The following is a 21,043-nucleotide window of genomic DNA, read 5'->3' on the forward strand; positions in this document are numbered from 1 at the left end:
AAGAAGAAAGAGCCTGCATTCAGCTGGACCTCAACAGGCTATCCTCCTGGTCATCAACTTGGACCCTACAATTCAATGCAACAAAATGCAAGGTACTGCACTTAGGGCACAATAACCCCTACCATCCCTACCATATAGGGTGTGATCAGATGGAAGCAGTTGCCGAGGAGAGAGACTTAGGCATCATTGTGGACAAAGATTTAAAATTCCACAGTCACACTCAGGCTGAGTTTGCAAAATCTAATCAAGCTCTTGGACTCATTAAGTGCTCTTTTGTAACCAGAAAATCATGTGTGGTTACAAAACTTTATAAATCCCTTGTCTGTCCCCACCTTGAGTTTGGCTTGACTTTGGCCTTTCCCCAAAATAAAATGGACACAAGAGCCCTTGAAAGTGTCCAAAGGAGAGCAACCAAACTGGTCCATGGCTTAAATAATGTCCCTTACCAGGATTGCCTAGGATCTCTGAGACTTCTAACCCTCTCCTATCAAAGATATAAAGGAGATGTGATCATGGCACACAAAATTTTCAAATCTGGTCACCTGAACCAGATCTTCACCCCCTCCCTGGCTAACAATTCAAGAGGTCACAGTCTTAAGCTTCACCTGCCTGGATGTCGGAGAAGGGAACGACGTGGCTTCTTTTCCATTTGGGTGGTCCCCCTCTGGAATAGCCTATCTGAGTCTACCATCCAAGCTGGGACTCCCCACTCCTTCAAGGCTGGAGTCAACAGGGACTGGGAGAGGGCTGGACTGGGAAGCTAAGCCAACATAATTACATCACTCACCACCAGTGAGAACTGCAGGAGGATCTACCACCTTATCTTGCTGGCAAATGCGATTTAAGGTAATTTAATAACAAAATTATGAAAACTACAACAGACAATTAGGGAAAGCAGGCCAAGAAAAATATACCTATATAGTAGGTTATCTGACTGAGACTAAGTTAATTATCTCTAAACAGTGACAGAGAACCTAGTCTTATTCAGATTAACAACTTCAGTGTGGTTAATATAACACATAAGGAACAGATAAGAAACCAACTTACTTCTAGAATCAAGATTTCATCTTGAATCCAAATATGTCATATGTTTCCATCACAAATTCAATTTTAAGCATTTATGGATGCTCAGGGATAATACCTTTTTCTCTTAGGCTATTTAAGATAATATAGATTATGTGCTTATGGTAGTGTCAATCTTGTTACAACAGGTTTACCCTTAAATTGAATCATTATGATAAAATTAAAAGTCAATAAATGCATAGGAAAGATATAATAAATACTTTAGACTATATTTGGGTTAGGTTAAATTAAAATTGAATTTGTGACAGAAACAAATTTCCTATTTAGATTCAGGACAAAATTCCAATTCTAGAGGTAAGTTTGTTTCTTAGCAATCTGAATACTTCATTCATATAAATCATATGAATATTTCATTTGTATTAATTCATATTCATACAAGTACTCAAGACTATCTACAGACAATTCCTTTGGAAAAAATCTAACAAATCCTCCTCCCTATTCGGAAGCACCCATGTTTTGGAACCATCCTAGGCCACTGTCATGGTTCTTATTTAGGTTTATCATGGTTCTTATTATTGTTCTTATTTAGCAGAGGATAAAACCTGGAAAGAGTGTGTTTTGATTCGCTTGAACTTCCTCCTCAATATTCTTTGAAATTCTTACCATTATACCCTTAGCTCAATTGTAGCAGCAGTCACAGTAATAGTATTGCTAGGATTCTTACTAGTAGTTGTAGTAGTTCCTCCAAAATGTCTCTATACTCCCCAATAACAAATACTATATGAAAACATGAACAATTTCATAACTTAAAGTCCTTTACACAGGGCTATGGGGTCATGTCATCCCCAACAGCATAGTTATTGGATATTTTTGCTATGCTGAACAAAATGGCTATCTCAAAATTTTTGATTGCTACGTATTTTCTCCACTACAGCATACTGACTTTTCATGAACTTGAAAAACATTTGTACTGTTAAATAAAACTTTCAAGAGCTGACATATAGCCCCAATAAGAGTTTGAGAAGATGCTTTCAATGTTTAAATCTGCTTCTTTTCTACTTATATAGTTCGGAAGATTTAAGAAAAATAGATTGTAACTTTAGACAAAATTCAAATTTTGTTTAGAATCTAGCTCAAATCCTTGGAACTGTCTTGCCAAGGCGGATAGTCCAAGATGTATAGACTCTAAGCCAAAATTTTCGTTTTTTGAAACTTAAGATAGGTACCTTTCATCTACATGGTACCATTTCATCAATCATTCTATATGAAAGCAAAGAATAGCCTAGTTCTTGACTATATTGAATGCCTTCATGGGCCTTACTTTAGGCTGTAGAATCATCCCTGTGGATAAAGTAGCAAAACATTTACCGCTTTTCCTAGCATTTCCAATTGGTAAAATGTATTTCATGTTCGGTAAAGCGCAAGCTAGATTCTATATTTTAGAGGTAGGGGGACTATTATATGTGTTAGTTTCTGTTTGCTTCTAGTTAAACTTAACTTATTTTTTATTTATTCATTTGTTGTGATTTCTATTTAATTTAAGTTTGATTTACTATATTGCTTATTTCTATCACTTTTTATGTTTTTATGTCATTATTTAATTTTTTTTTTTTTTTTTTTTAATAAGTGCTAATTTAAATTTTAAGCAGAATTCGAAAATCTAGTTAAATTTTAGTCTTGATTTTGTAGTCCAATTCTTTTGTATAGTTTCTCTACTAAAAAAAAATGGAAGGGATAAACAAGGTATTTTTAATTGTATAAATTTGAAATCTTTGTATTATTTTGAGTCTTTTATGGGGTTGAAGCCACCCTGACTCCCATAATGTGGGCATCTTTGAAGAGGGAAATGTTTTGATCGATCATTTTAGTAAAACAATCTTTTCATGTACAATTTTGTTGAAACTTTTAAGGCATTAAAATAAATACATGTTTAGGTCTTCTACTATAGGATTTGTGCTATACCTTTATTTTTTTCATAAAACAGTTCTCAGTCTTTTAGGAGGGTTTCTTTGTATTAAACCTTTGGGGTACCTTAAGAACAAAAAATAGCTTTATTGAATGTGTAATATGAAATTGTTCAGGGTAAGTTCTTGGCTGAACTTTTCGTTAAGATCAGCTCCCCCACCCTTTATCAAAGAATCGGCCGCCCCCCCCCCCCCCTAGACAAGAAGCTATGTACGCCCATGTAGAAGCTAAAAGACATAAAACACTGATTCTTTCACTGGATTTGAAGAGTAGCACCAATTGTTGGGGGCGAGAGGAGGTTTCCCCCATATTTTTTATTTCTGATTTTTATTTTTAGTTTGAAATGATTAAAAAAAAAGAATTCTGCATTTTGTTGGCTGAATATGGTAAATAGTTGTAAATTCTAGGATTGTAATGCCATTTCTGTATTTTGCTAAAAATTACATTTGTAGAAATTTCAGTTTCAATACCTAAATTTTCTAACATGATCAGTTTACTCATATGAACTAAATGTCTCTAGGCTATCAAAGATGAATTTTTGAAGTGTCATTGCTGATATTATGTGTAATATGAATAAATTATAATTGCTTCTTTCTGTCCAAAATCCTTGAATCTCCTTCTATTTACTTATGCTATGCAATATTGTTGTGTAGGTTATAGCGTAAAATTGAGACCTTAAAAGTTTTTAAACCTCAAAACGTATTGTTTACACAATTTTATGTGATTTTTTGGTTAAAAAACGGAAAGGAGAGCTTTTGTTCTTAAAACTGCTGAATCAAATGATACAAGTGTCTCGTCATTTTGGTGCAATTTATAGCTTTTGACGTGTCACATAATTGCGTTTTTTCTTTACAGGGAACAATCACCCTTTAAGGTCTTTGAAACTGGATTTTAACTCTATTTCTCACCACCCAGAAGTTGTTTTGTTTTTCTAATCAAATTATTGTAAGCTTTCTTTTATTTATGCTTGCATTTGCTTTATGCTCTAATCTTCACTGAGAATGAGCATTTCCAATACTCTCAAAATATTCATTTTCATTATCTCAGTTCACTGCTTCATAATTTTTTTTCCTTTGGTCTCAGTTTGATGTTTTGAATAATGACGTTAAAAAAATGTGTGTATGAATATATGAGAATCAGCTGAATACTATCACTGGATATTTATACTGTTGCCTTGTGTAACACCAAAACCATTCCAATTTAAAGGGAAACCGTATATTTGTCTTTTGCTGAGATTTAATTGGTGCAAGAAAGACAAGTGTTTCTTGAATGAATTTTTCCGTTAAATTTGTATCAGTTTTCTTTTTCATATTTGTCACTTTTCAGATGTTACATCTGATGGATTCCATGCAATATGACATTTATTAGAGTTTCAAATATACCTGTCACAGTCAGTTTTGATGAAATATTTGATGTTATTTTGAAGACTGGGGCTACTAGAGTGCATCAAGAGAAAACAACAAATGGACTTAACCCAAAAGGTTATGCCTGCTATGCTGAGTAAGTTTGCATTTAATTAATATGTATAAAGAACTCTACCCCTAACTGATTGAATAATTTTCTGTGTGGAGGGTTGAAAACAAAAACATTTTCACCTTTAGGTCATTATTTTTCTCATTTAATGTGGGGGAACAATTTCAAATAATACCAATAAGGATCCAGATTACCCCCCCCCCACTGTGTACATGCCTAGTTTTCAAATATACTTAAAAATGGTCATCCTCCCATTTCTTACAAGGTATATCCCTCATGCATTGCCATTGTGTATTAAATCCCTCATGCGTTGCCATTGTGATGCCATTCTGACAATTTTTGTCATTGGCTATTTGTTGACTGAAATAATGTTTTCCTGCCTTTTGTTTTGCTGAATATGATTTCATTGAAATGTCTCAAGGTTACCATTGTCAAGCTCTTCATTTTGACAAATGCTAAGCAAGGAGCAACTTTTGTCAATATAACTGAGGCTCTAAAGAGTGGAGTTTTGATAACAACATATGTATGAAGGGCTCAGATTTTCATATTTATTCCAAGTATGTAATACTCATTAACTATAAAGCCACAGTCTTGCTGGGTATTTAATGATCAAATTCGAAACATCAGAGAACACTAGAGCTGAGGTTTCAAGTCCCAAGTTTGATAGTACGAAATTTCGTACTATTTTTCCCAAGAATGATAACCTCAATTGTTTTTTCAGGTTAGATTGTACTGAACTAGTTATTATGTAATATCAGTAAATCTATCCTTTGAATCTATCGCCCTTATTAATTACCGTCTTAAGTTCTATTGCCCTTGTTAAGTGAAAGAAAAAATTGTGCTAAAAAAAGTGATATTTTGTGCTGCAAAACAACAGTCTCCAAGCACCAGAAAATGTCAAAGTCTCTCAAATACTTGCAACTTATCATCTCTGTAGTTACCTCTAGTGTATGATGAGCTAAATGGTTTAGAAAGACATCTACAGAAAAGGCTGTGACTTAATTATGCACTTTTAAGGGTTTAAACTTCAAGTAAAACATCGTCTGATTCTCACCCCCCCCCCCAAACCCGAGGGCTTGGAGCGATGCATGTATGTTTAAAGAGGATCATTTACCTTGAATCTGTTATACAACGTGCAAAACTAGGCGAAAAACAATGCATAGTGGTGTTTATCAATCCTCTGTTTTTTGTTTGACTAACACAATCCATAGTAAGTCAGCTAGTAGTTTTTTGGCATGACCAAATTCTATTACATATATCTGTTCTATTTTAGGTTCAATAATCAAAATGATGCTGACTTTGGTTTGCATAGCCTGCATCAGCTTCGTATCCATACAAAAAGATTAGTTGTAACTTATGCTGAAGGTTTGAGCCCAACTGTTAGGTAACTGGCTTTGATTCTTCCGTGAGGTTCACATTCATAAAACGGAAGTTGCTGCTTTCCAGACTTGTACACTAGATTTAATTTTCGCTGGGGAGGAGGGACACAATTTTGTTAAAACAATAAGATTTTCGTAATCACATAATAGCTCAAAAATCATTGACACAGGGGATATCATGACATGTCTTTAGGACGAAGAAGCAAAGACGTATTGGTATCTCCAGCTTGTTTACTAGAGGACTAGAAAAGGTTTGGTGGTAGCTAGATAAGGACATATTCTTACCTCTTTTCCTGTCAGAGAGAATTACTTTCTAGCTTGCCTTCACACATGTTACACATTTAAACCCATCTTATTTATGGCAGGAACCTAAAGTTTATAATTAGTAATAAAGTTATTAGTAAAATTAGTAATAGAGTTATAATTAGTAAAGTTAATAATTAGTAATTAGAATAGTATTTATTAAGAGTTTGGTCAGTTCATTTTGGATTTAAATTGTTCTCCCCTGGTTTTTAGCTTATCCTATTGTTGCTCCTTTTTTTTCCGTGTTTTAAAATTTACTTATTTTAAGTTTTGAATGAAGACTAAAGGTAGAAGAGGAAAAACTCCAAATTTGAACAAAAATAAAATAAAAAGTCAAATTCTAGTCAAGAAGCAGGTCCAAGGCCAGTGTAAAGGATGAGATAATACATAAATAAAGAGAATATTTAAATAAAGACAATATTTTGTTCGTCTTCTTCTTAGTGTGTCAAGTCTAATGGAGTCCACTTTGGTCTTCCTTTGGCTTCATGACAATTTTCTATCTGTCCAAATATTTACTACCACAAATTACAAACAAATATTCATCAACGCTATCTAAATTTTATGTTTGAAGCTTGCCAGCTGTTGTGTCCGTACCAACATAGGTGGCGTTTCCACCAAAGTTTGTGAAGTATTGGGTTGACTATTAGTCTGTTCGCGTCCCATGATGACTTTGCTAGGATTCTTTCTTTTATTTTTATTTTTGAATAAGCGTTTTCAAATTTTGATTAACATCACAGATTAATAGTTGAAGAGGAGAAATCCAAACACTTTTACTGTGAACTATAATTAATATTTATATTTCTTTTTTATGCTAATGTTTAATTAATATCTATTGATACTTAACTAGGGAACAGGATAATCAAATGGATTATATAGAGGATCTTAGTTAGCAGCATATATGGAACATGAGCACTATATTGCACACAAGTCAACGTGAATGACCTGTAAAAATAATTTTCTGTAAAAAAAAAACAACTCTTATTAGTATGATTTGAATTAGTGCAGCTGCCACTCGGCACTTTAATCTATTCAATCATGCTAAATGGGAAAGTTCTTGTTGGCTTTAATTCTTCCAGCACCGGCTTGGACGCAAAAAATTCACATTAAAGTTGCAAAACAGGAAAAAACAATTCTGAAAAGATTAACCTCTCGTTTTTGAACTATTAAAAGAAAAAAATATTCAGTATTTTGGTAGTTTTTTCGTCAAATTGGTATTCCAAAGCTTATATCACCCTGAGTGAGTTTGAGGGATTACCCCTTTTTTTGGTTACAAGCGTTGATTTCTTGATAATTGATTTTTCATATCGTTTTTATCATGGCTTTTATTTACTACATATTTATAATAATAATAAATACTTTTATTGTTATGATAGCGTCACAAGACAAGAAAATATAACACATAATAAAAAGTTTGTTTTATTAAGTACGTAAAAAAGAACGATAGATACCGTTACAATGCTTATTGGGGCGGAGGAATAAGGAATTGGCGTGACGAAGTGAGGATTTTTCTGCGTGTTTTCGGCCGACTGGTTTGTGTTTGCTGAAAATCCGCTAAATCTAGGATTAGCATCCGACTTTAGGCCATTTTTTTTCAAAGCGTATTGTAAGATGGCGGGGCCTTTTAGACAGCTTCTAAAGTTTCAGTGTCTACAGTCTGTTATCGTGGAATGTGTAACTTGCCGGATTTATTTTCAGAATGTGTTTTTATGCTGATTATTAAAAAGCCAAATTAATTATTTTCACATAAAAAGCTATTACCCAAAGACTGTTTGCATAAATAAAAAAGGAAGGAACGCGTCCCCCAAAAAAGCCGTTATCTTGAACAAAATTTTAACTTGAAATTCTCAATTTCTTCGGAACTCTAGAACAGAAAACATCCAGCTGTGACTTATAAAAATGCAAAAATTTGTGTTTTTCTAAAAAAAACGGTCATATATTTTGTTTTTCCTCTTTTTTTTCAGGGGTAATTTTGTCGAGCCACATATTGTAGAATATTGAGAGAGAGCTAATTTGAAAGCAAATTTAAAGCCCTGGTGGTCTTTATAGGCAACGGATGTGATCAAGCTACAGCTTATTATCAGTTTATTCCATTTCCTGCCAATTTAGGCCTAAATATGGTCAAAGTGCTATTGATCAAAAACTTGGAGACAATTAACTCACCATCGAAAGGTTATTTAATAGCCTCCCAGTTTCTGACAATGAATGGGTGGCGCGTTCCTAAATAGCTAGATAGTCCATAAAAAGTTCACTTTTTTTGTAGACTGTATGTCCAGTAAAACTAATGGTTGAATAGATACTGCATAATAGCAGAAGTAGTGTGGGGGTCTTTACATCTCTCTTGGGGGGGGGATAAACCCTAAAAAAATACTTTGACCCGTTTGTTTTAAGTTTTTATGAGTATTGCTTCGGATAAATACAACATAATACTTTATTCAATTTGAAAACGCTATGTGTTAAAAAAAGACGAAGAAGAGAATATAGGCACAGATAGCTTAACCATCTTCAAAAAGGTTGTAGAGATTCTTCCCAAATTGGTGTCGAATGCCTTAAAACTATTGCTCTTATGCATTGTCAAAAGAATTCAATCTTCTATGCAGGGAAGCACAAAAGACTAAGTGAAGCTATTAAAATGTGGGGCCCATGAAATCCCTTGAACTGTCTTTATTTTTGGATTAAGTGTGCAATATGGGTACTGTGGGTATATCAACTCCCTTCTTATTGGGAAACCAGTTATATTGACGGAAATGTTAGTTTTTGATGAGGGTTTTGATACAAGTTTGAACTTCAGTGTAATGGTGGGAGCGGGGGGAGGGGATGAGGGGGCATTAGCACTCCTGATATAGGATAATTTTATTTCTTATCAAGTTTTACAATTGTTCTTTATTTCTATTTGAAACGAAAACTGGTTTTTATCTAATTAGTCTCAAAGAAGTCCTTATTTTGAGTAGAAAATGTGTTTGAACTAGGCAAGCTCCTCAATTGACTACTACATGAGCTTCATACCTTCGTTTTGACTACCCTACTTTGTGTCAAAGAAATTCCAGTTTTTTTCTATTTTACGAATTTCAAGGATTCAATATATCACCAAGCTTATTATTTGGAAAAGGAAAATATTCCTCACTTAAAAATGACTAAACTGCTATCAGATTAAGACTTAGTGGTGATTTAATTGATTCATTATTCTCTTGCGTAGAGAGTTATTAGAGTAATAAAAACATAAGATTGAATAATAGCCACAGAGAATTCCAGTATCAATAAGACAATTTGTAAAAAGACTACAATTATAGTAACATAAACATTAGCTTAAGTGGGTGCGGTAGATTATTTTCATTCAAATGCTTATGGCTAAAAACTGTCGCCTCTTGAAAGCTTGTTTAAAATTGGGAACTGTTGTTTAAGAAGGTTGAAAAAGAGGTCTCAATTGACTTTACTTTGTCACAAAATAGCCGTAGCTTACTTAGAAAACTAGACATTCGAAAACTTACTTAGAAATACTAAAAACTAGTAACAAAATAAACTGCAAAAATTATATTTTTCGGCCGAAAGAATTATGTCGAGAAGGGGTGTGTGTCAAGCTTGATTTTATAATTTAATGGTCGAACATTTGTGAGCAAACTTTGAATAAACAAATTCACAGACGGCAGAAGAGGAGTCAATTGACATTATTTAATAATAGAAATGTCTAGTCTTTGTTTGATTCAGTTTAAAACTACAATGAAGAAGAAGTCGGTAACATAGAAATTTTGTTTACCAAGAAATACATAGTGTCTTCTGATTTACTTTGTTAACTAAAACTAGGTAATTTCAAAGTCCCATCAGAGCTTACAGTGGGAAATGTTTTGATTCATCGGAGAAACTATAATAATAAAGTGCATTGTAAGCAGGACTGATACATACCTTCGTTAAAGTGCTTAGCACCTGAAATCCATGTTTAATTACACATGGGAAAAAATGATTTTTTGAAAAAAAATTATTTTGACAAAGTTTGGTGTGTAGTATTATTGAACTCTCAAATGAATACTGGACGCTTTTACATTGTGAGAAAACGCTAGGGACTTCTTTTCAAACCAAAAACCATCTTTAAAAATGAAAGTTATTTGTGCTATATAATATCTTTATAACGAGGTTTTCTTTTTGTATTATAGAGATTTTTACCAGACTCTTTGTATGTCTGTTTTTTTTTTTTTTTCGTTCTCCTTTTTTATTGTCGCGTTTTTTTTGTTTTTTTTTGTTTTGTTTTTATATAGTAGAACAATTTTATTAGAAATAAACATTTCTTAATCAATAGCACAACATAAGCGAAGCTTGCGAGGCTGTGCTAAATTCAAAGAAAATAAAGAGACAATATGGAAATAAGAAAATATGGAGAATGAGACCATGAAAAAAGAAAAAAAAGACATAAGCAATGCACTACCCAAGACCAAAAAAAAAAGAACAAACAAAGAAATACATAAATATTACAAATGAATTACCTATGCAAAAATTATTTTAGTTAATCTGTTTCAAAAGTATACCTACCGAGCTACCCCACACGTAAATCAGACTTAAACTGGCCAAGGCTCTCTATTTCCTTGATATCTATACTCAATTTATTTCAAATATTAGAGTTCTTGGCTTGAGTACGCACCCGAAAATCACGTTTGTTACTTATGCAACACTTCTGTTGTTTTGATCTTTTTCGTTATTTTTGTTTTATTTAATTTTTTAAGTCTCATTGAGGAACAAGTCAATATGTTACCTGAAATATAAAAGGTTTATTTGAGTTTAATTATTTACATGATTGTTCTTCTTTACTCATTTTATTGTATCTTAAAATTCTTCTTCTTTTTTGGTTATTCGTCATTTCTTTTGAATTGATTTCGATCACAGACTTGACCTGTTCATATAGTAACTTAAATTTGTATGCTCATGGGTATACCTATACTCAACTGCAGGAGTAGGGGATGTGGGATGAACTCCTTCTGATTTAGGTCCAATGGCCCAGACGGAAAATTTTGACCTAATAACATTTTTTGGAGGGAACGTACTGCCATCTCCGCCCTCCTGAAAAAAAATCACAGGACTAGCCAGGTTGGATCTGTGTGCAACTATTTTCATTATAGATTTTTAAAAGATTTTTCACCTTCAACACACTGACAACCATTAAAACTTTTATATTTTGATTCTTACAAACGGTTGGCACTCTTTTACCAAAAACAGCTGCCTATCTCCATTTTCAATGTCCTCTGTTGTTTGTTCTATGGAGACCTAATCAATTTGCCTTCTGAATAGTTCATTCTTGTGCAGTTAGTTGTGTTTGTGATGAGTCTTATTCCATCTTTAGCTGTTGCAATTTCTTGCGGTTGTGAATGTTTTTATTATTCAACGCTCAGTGGCTTATGAAATAATTTAATTTATTTTTTTGTTCTAGCTCCAAAGAATCAGATGTTGGTAATATCGATCAAGTTCGTGCTCATCTGGATGAAGTAGCAATTTGCTCCAAGTTTGGCATACAGTATCCTTTTAATCCCAAATTACTTTATCTTTACCCCCCACCCAATCCAGATATCCTTTTAAATATAATTGATGCCCTAACAAAATATCCAAAGTTGTATAACCAAGTATTACATCTTATGAATAAGATGTCTTTACCTCCACCTTTCAGTAAGTGTGAGAACGCACAAAGTGTTTTGAAAAGGTTTGACTCTTATATTTCCTTAATTAATTTACCTGATGCAGTTCCTGCAACACCAGAAGATGAAAGTGAGCTATCTAGTGAAGAAGATGACTTATCAAAAAGGAAAATAGTCCTTGAAAACCTTGTACCTGAAACTCATTCTCCGCATAAACCTAAAAAGGCATTGAAAGCTGTCGCCCCTGTTGTCGCGATGAAAAGAAGGAAGAAGGAACCGGATGTGACAGACGTTTTTGACCCAGTATCATTAAAAAAACGAGCTTTCGAAATTAAAGCTATTAGTTTGCCGGAAAAACCAGGTGAAAGTGCAACCACTTTTACGGAAAAAATCCATGATACAGTTGGCTCCCTGCCAGAAGCTAAAGAAGTACAATCTGAAGGATTTGGAAAAATACCAGCCGTGAAGAAGAAGGTGGACGAATCAAAGGAAGAAGAAGAACATGAAGAAATTACTGAGTTCGTCACTCTTAAAGAATTGAGCAGTAATAGGGTCAAGCCATCAGGTTAGCACAGTACTATGTATTCATACTAAATTCTCACGATCTCATATGTCCATTTCAAAATTTTTAAGCGTTAAAACTTCAGAGTTTAAGGATAATGTTGATCTTTGCATAAATAATTTGAAATAGGGGATATATTATCCTCTGGAGTACTTGTTGTTTAGTAGAGAACCTACTTACTACAAAAACTCGTGAATCGTTTTGTGAAAATTGTTTACACCTAAAAATCTGCACCTATTATTAGTTTATTTGGATGTTTGTCCACATTCAAATTATTTTGTTTGTTTTGTCTCCTCTTCCCTTTCTTACTTCCAAAAATTAAACTGTTGCAAAACGAAAAGAAAAATATCCGACAAGGGATCCACTGTAATTAAACATTTCCGTTTTAATTTTTTGTTATGTTCATTGTTAAAATGTTGTTATAACAAGAGAGGGTTATTATTCCAATACTCATAAATGTTTACAGTTGTAATTGGGAACGATATAGACTTAATTTGCACCAGGGTTATTTTCGTAGTGGTAATTGAAATTGTGCATGGTTTCTTCCTCAACTCCCCTTTTGTTATTTCCATAGATTAAACTTATTTAAGCGAAAAGATGAGTATCTGATAAAGATTTGCTGCCATTATAATTTTTTACCTTGTTTTATATATGCTTCTTATTCTCTTTATTATAAGAGACGCCTTAGGTTGGCTTCGTGCTGGGAATGGTTGTCGGCGGTAGTAGGTCGCAACAATAAGGATTATAACGGTTGTAAGGGCTGACACTTTCAAAATTGTATGATTTTCAATCATATCTACGTGTAGGGAAAGGGGGGTGCCCCTGAGATTTCTCCTGAGAATATTGAATGATTATTGAAATTTTGGCAATATTTTATAGCAACACTTTGATGTGTTGGCTTAATCTTCAACAATAAAACATGAAAGTTGCTGTAGAGTATAGAAAGCTCGAAAATTATGAATGAAAAAAAAAAAAAAATCAAGAATGCCATTTAGAAGCAATTACTTATGTTCATGAGTGACACTTGCTTGACATATGTTTTGACATTCATGTTGGAACCGTGGAATTTTGCCAGCTCACTTTTTACTCATGGATAATGAATCAAAATTCACGCACAAAGTAATTCCATAAAAGTCAACTTGCAATAATGACATACAAGTGTCATTTGTAAGGGCTAAAACCCCTAGTCGCTGACCTTATCGAGCGGAGAGACGGGAACATAGAAAACAACTGATTGGTTGTTTTGCTAGTCGTCTATTTTCATAGCTAGGTAGGAGAGCAAAAATAATGTCATAAAGTATAAGCTGGAACAGTTTGTTCGTCGAAGGCTTAAATAAGGAAACAAAATCTTAAAACTAAGGATTCTATTTGAGTAACATGTTCCCTACCTTCTTTGAAGTAAATATGCCTTTGCAAAAATGATCAGTTTGATCAGTCGTGATATATCTTACTTGGAAGGAACATAAACTTAATAACCAAGTAAGATTTGTCTTCACTGGTCTAGGTACCTGACTATTAATATTAGAAGATTTTATTTATGGATACCAGATTAAAAGCACGGGATGTAAGTCCCACGACGACTAAGTCCCTCCGGGGAATTCAAAATTGAATGAATAATCATTATTTGAAATCCAATTTAAAAAACAACGAAGAAAAGCAGAAACTACGAAGGTAAAAACAACAAAAAGCAGTAGAATAATAAAAACATAAGCTGCTGACCGCTCCTTGGTCTTCCCACACCCCCACCTAAAAAAGGACGGCAGTTTTTTTTGTTTTTTTTTTGAGTAAACTTCAGTTCAATTAAAAGACAATTCAGTTGGTTGAAAGTTTTGCTTAACAAAGGTAAAAAAAAAATCCAATGCCAATTTGCCAAAACTTGCTAGCTAGAGTGGAGTGTTTTTTTGTTTTTTATGCCTAATATTTATTCTTTCCTTTGCAGACTTTGAGCTCGTTTCTGTTTTCAAGAACTGGGAACAGGGACAGCCGAGTTCACGTTTATATGTTAAGAATCTAGCAAAATCTGTAGAGGATTCACATCTGAAGCGTATATTTGGTAGATATGTCATTTGGACTTCAGAGGAGGAATGCCAAATGTATGTTTTTTTTTTTTTTTTTTTTTTTTTTCTTTTTTTTTTTTTTTAATGAGGTCTTGTGTTGTTACCAATAACGATTATATGCCTTAGTCTGGCGATTTATACAGATAAAACATTTGAAACTTCTGTTAAACGTTTTTCATTTGGCTCTTTGGGCGTTACTTCAGCTAGGATGAAGCGTAAAGTAGAGACTTATCAACCGATAGAAAAAAGATCCTCCAGAGCCATCGATGGCGTATAGGGCGTCAAATGGACGTTTCAGTCGTATTTCTTTTAGAAGGACATGGTGCAAGCTTGTCTACCAGCCTTTTGAAATCGAACCCTGGGTCTCGTATTGCCAAGTGGAGCATCAATCCATTCTAGCAGCACAGTTTACATGAACGGATACAACTTTTTAGTATATATTCTTGTCTACAAGTTTTCTAATGAAGATTTTCGGCAAGAGCAAGGTCATAATGGGTTATTTTCTTAAGCCTCGACTCTGGTCGTTGTAATATTAAAATTTCTTCAGAGGAGGGTTATGCCGAATCTTGTAGAAAGGCAACATTGTTGCCTTGCTGACTGAAAAGACGTTTACTAGTTGGACGTAAAGGCATCATTTTACCAGAACTTAAAGCCCTTACATCTATTAAAAAACAATTTTTAGTGGAGCTAAACGAATTCTTAATGCTCTGAAAAAAAAGGTAAATGCACTTTGTCATCAGCCTGATCATGGAGCTATATAATAGGTTTTCTTCGATGGAATATTATATAAAGGGAGTTCACTGTAGAGAATGACTAGTCAATATGTTAGAAAGCATTTATACAAAGAAAAAGCTGCCTTTTCACTTTTTATCTGCTGTGGGGAATAGGACATACAACTTTGTGTGTATGAGCCAAGTTGAATAAATGGGGTTTTAAGGTCCAGACTCCAGAATCTAGAGGTCCTATAGATTCTAGATTATAGACAAAGTTTGGAGTATGCAGTTCTTCAACTTCGTGTAATTTTTAACCTTGAAAGTATAAGTCTCATCTCGGGGAGGGGGTTAATCTCTATCATAGTGGTGTGGTAGTAAAGAGTGGTGTGGGCACAATGTTTTTTTTTTGTTTTTTTTTGGGTTTTGGTTTTAGACCAGGGCACTTCGTATCGAAGAAGGTATTGTTGACGCTTCGAAAAGGGCTCATTCAATCGGAAATTGAAAGAGCTAGTACCCTTCTTAACAGTCGAAAGTGATTGGAGGGCAATTAACAACCCTTCCATCCCCACCATTTCCCCAAACACATCCAATTAAAATTTTGAGGTTTCTATTTTGTTCAACGTAGCTGGAAGTTCTGGAAATTATGTAGTTAAAGTTTACAACCCCCCTACAGCCCTCAGGGCAAGGGTTGTAAGCTATGCCCCGGGGGCATACGAGGTATATATAGAAAAGGTGATCGTAGGAGGGGGCTCATTGGATTGGTTATTAGGAATGCTAGTGCTGTTTTTAAGATTCAGAGTGATCAGAGGGTGAATATCCCCCCCTCCACACTGATGATCAAAAATGAAGTCAAATAACCTTCCAAGCATAAAACTACCACAAATCACTATCAATAAATAAATGAAACTCAAAACGAGCAGAAATTAACATGAGTAGGGCTGATAATCTCATACCTTCTCAAGACCAGAAACACAATTTGCGCTTTACTGAGGGCAGAATGCGTTGAAATGTTTTCACTTTTTTTACTTTCAAAAAAATTATCAAAAGTCTAAGGAATAAGTATCAGTATATGTCAATAAAAACTGACAATCCACTGTCATTTTTTTTTTTTTTTTTTTGAGAAGCGCAAATTGTGTTCTGCGCAAATATTTATTGTAATTTCTGTTCGTTTTGAGTTTCATTTATTTATTGATAGCGATTTGTGGTAGTTTTACGCTTTGAAGATTATATGACTTTATTTTTGCTCATTCTTGGCTTAATGGAGCTCTTTACCTTTCTTTGAAAAACCTTTTTTTTTTGTGGATGAAGTTTTTAAATTAATATAAGAGAAAGATATTGGAAGTGGACTTAGGTTTTGTTTGAAAAAAAAACCTTCGTTTTTGGAAGGCACTCGACTTTGGCCATAAAATTTAAAGATGCTGTCGTGCCCACCTTATATACTTTTGATTATCAAAAAAGAGTTTATTGAGAAGAGGTTTCATTTACACGGGTGCTGTTTGAAATTATGAAGTTATCCTCTGTTGTCCCTAAAGCGAGGGGGGAGGCTATATAGTGTATTTTAATACACTGAAATGTATCTAAGACAATTTTATTTTTTCCACTTAATTTTATTTAGTTTTTTTTTTTTGGGGGGGGGGTGGTGGATAGTAATTGTTTCTGTCCAATTTGGTGCCAATTTACTTCTAGGTCTGAATGCTTAAACCTTTTAGGGAATTTTCCCCAAAAAATGTTTAGATAAAGATAACTTCAGATACCATGTATATCCCAAAGATCTATGCGTGCATCTAAATATGAGTGGAATAAAGTCGTTATTAGTGCAAAGCTTGATTCTAGTGACCATTTGTGTACTATTCCCACTTACAGATGGGTCTCTCGTTATTCTGCTATTATTACTAATGTAAATTATAAGGTTCATTCGTTCTTCGAGGAACTATTAGATAAAGTTCTCCCTCGGCAACTTGTCCAGGCTGATGTTAATCCTGTTACGTCGTCGTGTATTAATGATGCTATAAAAAACAATTTAAATCAAATTCTTTGGGTATTAATGGATTTCAACAAAACACATGAATTACTGATTCAGTTGCGCTCATGCGACACTTGCAGCTCCTCCTCCAGATGCGTGTGATGTCATCAGTTGTTCTGGATAGTTTTCTTTGCGGTTTGGTTACGTCAATCTTGAAACGTGGAAAGGATCATAATGCCTGTAATTCATACCGACCTATAAATGTAGCATGTACAAATAGTAAAGTTTTCAAATATGCTCTTATATCTTCGCTAACTTGTGTTGCAAAAAATCATAAAAATCAGCTTGGCTTCAAGCGATGCATTGGCTGCGCTCATGCTCACCGGGGAAAAAAGATTCTCCTGAATGTGGTAGTGAGATTCATCTCTGTGTACTAGACCTTTCAAAGGCTTTTGGCAGTGTTGTACATGCCTAAACTTTATTTTATCCATTTTTCTAATGAAGTGAGTTTTTCAGTTATTTTTGTTTCAAGGTATTAGTAGGAAGGCGCGTATTTATGGCTTATAGTAAAGCCATGTGAAAGTATCTGTATGATGCGGTGGCTCTAAAAGGATTGATTTTGTTCGTGATTCATTTAGTCAAAATGGTCTAACTTTAAGTATAGAAAAGTGTGATTATTTATGTTTCAATTCCCGCGCATCGTCATCCCCACTGGAATGTTCTGATTTCACTATTCTTATTGTTTGTTCTTTGAAATGACTTGGTATTTTTATAAGCTCCCGCATTATGAGGGTGCGTAATAAGCCTGTGGATGAAAAAAGATTCAAGTTGGATATTCTAAAATTGTAGCAAATAGGGCAAAATTTAACTGGAAAGCTTTATGCAAGTTATATTCAAATTTATGCGATCATGCTGTGCTTTTTCCTGTTGATGTTTTAGTATGCTAAAATGCCAGGATGTTAGGCGCCTGCGCTCGTGTTACTTTTGATATCTTAAGTCCCTTCTTTATTTTCCTTCACGCACTCGGAACCAAAACTTATTCATAATTATAGCGCATCTGAAGTGACCAATAAGCTTGAGCTACTTCACTTTAAGCTGCAAAAGTCAGCCCCTGGCAAGGTCAGGCCGCACCACGGGCTCATCATTTTTTGATTTGTAGAGTTTGTGTTGTGAGTTGTTTTGTCTTTTTTTCTTTCATTTCTCTTTGTAGTATGCTTTTCACTTATAATATTAGTGGGTTACCCGTAAATTATTATGATTACTTATTGGCAACAAAGGTCATACCACAAGTAGTTTATTTGTCCTGAAAAGTTGGTGCTTTTCTCAGAGGGAGGTTGACGCTCAACTGCCACAATATGTACAGTATTATTTGTGAAATCTAGTTTTGAACTACTAAATTTTATCCACAATTTTCTTATGGTGTCTAGGGACGGAGAAGAGGATGGAGACAACTTCATCCGTTCTCTGTGGGATATGTGCTCGCAGGTCCAATTCCTACAAAGGACGGATCAGAAAATTACTTGTGGGGATTGAAGGGGGGTTGAAAACAGGAATAGAATAAACTTTTAGGTCATAATTTTTCAGTTCTTTAGATATGGTCCTTGAGACCATTGTTTGGGGGGGGGATCCCTATACCCCGCCACCTATACTAAGGGGTACGTAGTGTCGTACCCCCTCCCCCCTCTCTCTCTAACATAAACTAATGTGGCAAAAATCATGATTCCTAAATTATCTATAGTTATTAATTTCCGACATAGTGCAAAAAAAACAAAAAAACACCCGACAAGTAGAAAACCTGTTATTGTCAGACTACCTTGCTACAATTTGAATAAAGACAAAGAAAACAGAGCAAAGGTACAATAGCGCTGAAGAAAAAAAAAATATGTTTATTTTGGTGACGCACCAAAACTACAAAATACGTTTTTGTTGGGTTGTTCTTCATCAACATCGTTACTCGAGGCTAATTGCGAACAAAATCACGCCAAAGGAAAGAAATTATGAAAGATGAATAGTATTACAGAAATATATAATGACTAATGATTCACCGACGTGCATCTTTTCTCAGGTTTGATATCCGTCATATGAAAGAAGGAAGAATGAAGGGACAAGCTTTTATTTCATTGCCCAGTATTGAAAGAGCAGCAGTGGCCCTAGAAGAAACAAATGGATACATGCTCCATGGAAAGCCTATGGTTGTACAATTTGCTAGAGCTGCTGCCGCCAAGCAGAAGGAATCATAGACCACGGAGAATAGGTGTATTTAAAAGCAAATAACCGTGAAAAATCTAAATAGCTCAACATAGTTATTTGTTATCGAATTTGACTAATAAATCGATTGAAATTTCACGTGCGGTAAGTTTCACGAATTGTTTTATACCAAGTTTACTATAGAATAAAAATATGTTTCTTATTTAATTCGTGCGATGATTCCTATACTGAACTATTTTTTATAAGGCTCAAATTTGGGAGAACTTTTTTTTGTCAAACACGAAAGTATTCTGCAACTCGAGAACTTAACAGCAGTTGTATCTTGATTTAATTGAACTTGAGAGCTGGACTTACTGGACAACTAGCGACTTTCGATTGGAAGTAGTTTTGTGGGAATACTTGAAAGGTGACCAATTCCAGTAATAAAACCTGTTTCCACCCTCTGTACAGAACTAAATGGGTTAAGGGGAGGAAAATAAAAGGCGAAGCTAAAACACTAATTATAAGAAAATGCACAAAAAAGACAAAAATATAACTCAATTGCTTATATGACACAGTTCATTATTCACTATATTTTTGCGACGGTGACGAATTCTCTTCAAATAACTTGTCTATTTCAAAGACGTAAAAAACACAACAACTCCTTGAACTATAATGATTACGAGTCTACATTGGCGCTTACCAAATAAGAGGAGCAAAGATCGGTTTATCATACGCTTTATCCATTAAAAACAATCCCAAGTGCGACAAGGGAAAGATATGAGTGACAAAAAAGCATTATACAGCCTTCCCAGGGTTATTGCATGAAACTAGTCTTGCAACCCATAACTCAGAAATTTTTGCTGCGCTAACGCGGATAGTCTCATGAGAAGACTAAGGGAAGTTGAAAAAGAGAAACCCCTGTTTTTGGTCAAGTGACTTTAGAGCCGATCCCAACGATACCCGAGCAGATCGTTTGAAGATCATCAGAAAGTAACAGTACGTAATATATCGTAAGTAACATATCAATACAATAAACAGGCCGTGTTTGTCTATAGAGGTTGCAGAGTTTAGAGTTTTTACCCTTAGTAAGGTATAAGTAACGAGCGTCTGGAGAGAGCAATGGAGACATTGTGCTGAGTAATGTAAACAAGAAATAGCAGCGATAAACGGGTTTCAGAACACGTTTAGATATAGTGTGGTTCAGTATTTATTAAATTATCAAAGCTTAAATGTTTAACATTTAAGCGCGGCAAAACTCAAGCAATTAGGTATCTATTGACCAGATAAACCTACTTCTTTTCAAGCCGTTTATGACAATAAACAGCAGAGAATGATGCTTGTAAAAAGAAACTGAAAAAAATATATAATATTGGTAACAATATCTACTGAAAAAGTATCTTCTTTTTGTAATTATTCTGAATACGAACAGTTTAGTGTTTTAAGTTAACCGTCGAATGTTATAAGCGTAAGAAAATTTACACAGTTGTAGAAAATTGAGAATATACCCCCTCAAAAAGAGGCAACCCTATACGAGAAATTTCAAGCCTCAATATGAAATGGTGATTTCCCAGGGGAATATGATAGCGGATGTGCGTATTTTTTTTTTTTTTTTTATCTGGTGTAATCACATCAAACAAATGGTCGTGGAGCATTGAAAGAAGGCTAATTTGAACGAAAATTTGAAATTTTAGTTTTTTTTTTCAAGTAACGAGAACTATAATGCTGTAATAAAGGGACAATTTCTGTAACTGTGCTGTAAAACGGTGATTTTGGCCCAGACAGGATGAAAACGCTATTTAGCAA

General features: G+C 34.3%; 1 protein-coding gene across 2 annotated transcripts; it reads left to right on the top strand.

Moving 5' to 3' along the window:
- The first annotated feature begins 4,314 nt into the window (after positions 1-4,314).
- Positions 4,315-19,465, top strand: LOC136043747 (RNA-binding region-containing protein 3-like). 2 transcript variants are annotated; one of them, XM_065728667.1, is made up of 5 exons: positions 4,315-4,488; positions 5,735-5,845; positions 11,554-12,320; positions 14,257-14,410; positions 19,116-19,465. In XM_065728667.1, the coding sequence occupies exons 1-5, from the start codon at positions 4,343-4,345 to the stop codon at positions 19,288-19,290; spliced, it is 1,353 nt and encodes a 450-aa protein (XP_065584739.1). In that variant the 5' UTR covers positions 4,315-4,342; the 3' UTR covers positions 19,291-19,465. The 2 variants fall into 2 exon arrangements, with proteins under 2 accessions (XP_065584739.1, XP_065584740.1); XM_065728668.1 differs by lacking the exon at positions 5,735-5,845.
- Positions 19,466-21,043: the final 1,578 nt, after the last annotated feature.

Source organism: Artemia franciscana, unplaced genomic scaffold (assembly GCF_032884065.1).
Source record: "Artemia franciscana unplaced genomic scaffold, ASM3288406v1 Scaffold_923, whole genome shotgun sequence".
NCBI lineage: Eukaryota > Metazoa > Arthropoda > Branchiopoda > Anostraca > Artemiidae > Artemia > Artemia franciscana.

Bases quoted from the DNA above. Each gene is read 5' to 3' on its own strand.
- LOC136043747 (XM_065728667.1), top strand. From the start codon at position 4,343: ATGACATTTATTAGAGTTTCAAATATACCTGTCACAGTCAGTTTTGAT. The intron at 4,489-5,734 runs GTAAGTTTGCAT...GTTCTATTTTAG, and splicing joins GGTTATGCCTGCTATGCTGA to GTTCAATAATCAAAATGATG. The intron at 12,321-14,256 runs GTTAGCACAGTA...TTTCCTTTGCAG, and splicing joins TAATAGGGTCAAGCCATCAG to ACTTTGAGCTCGTTTCTGTT.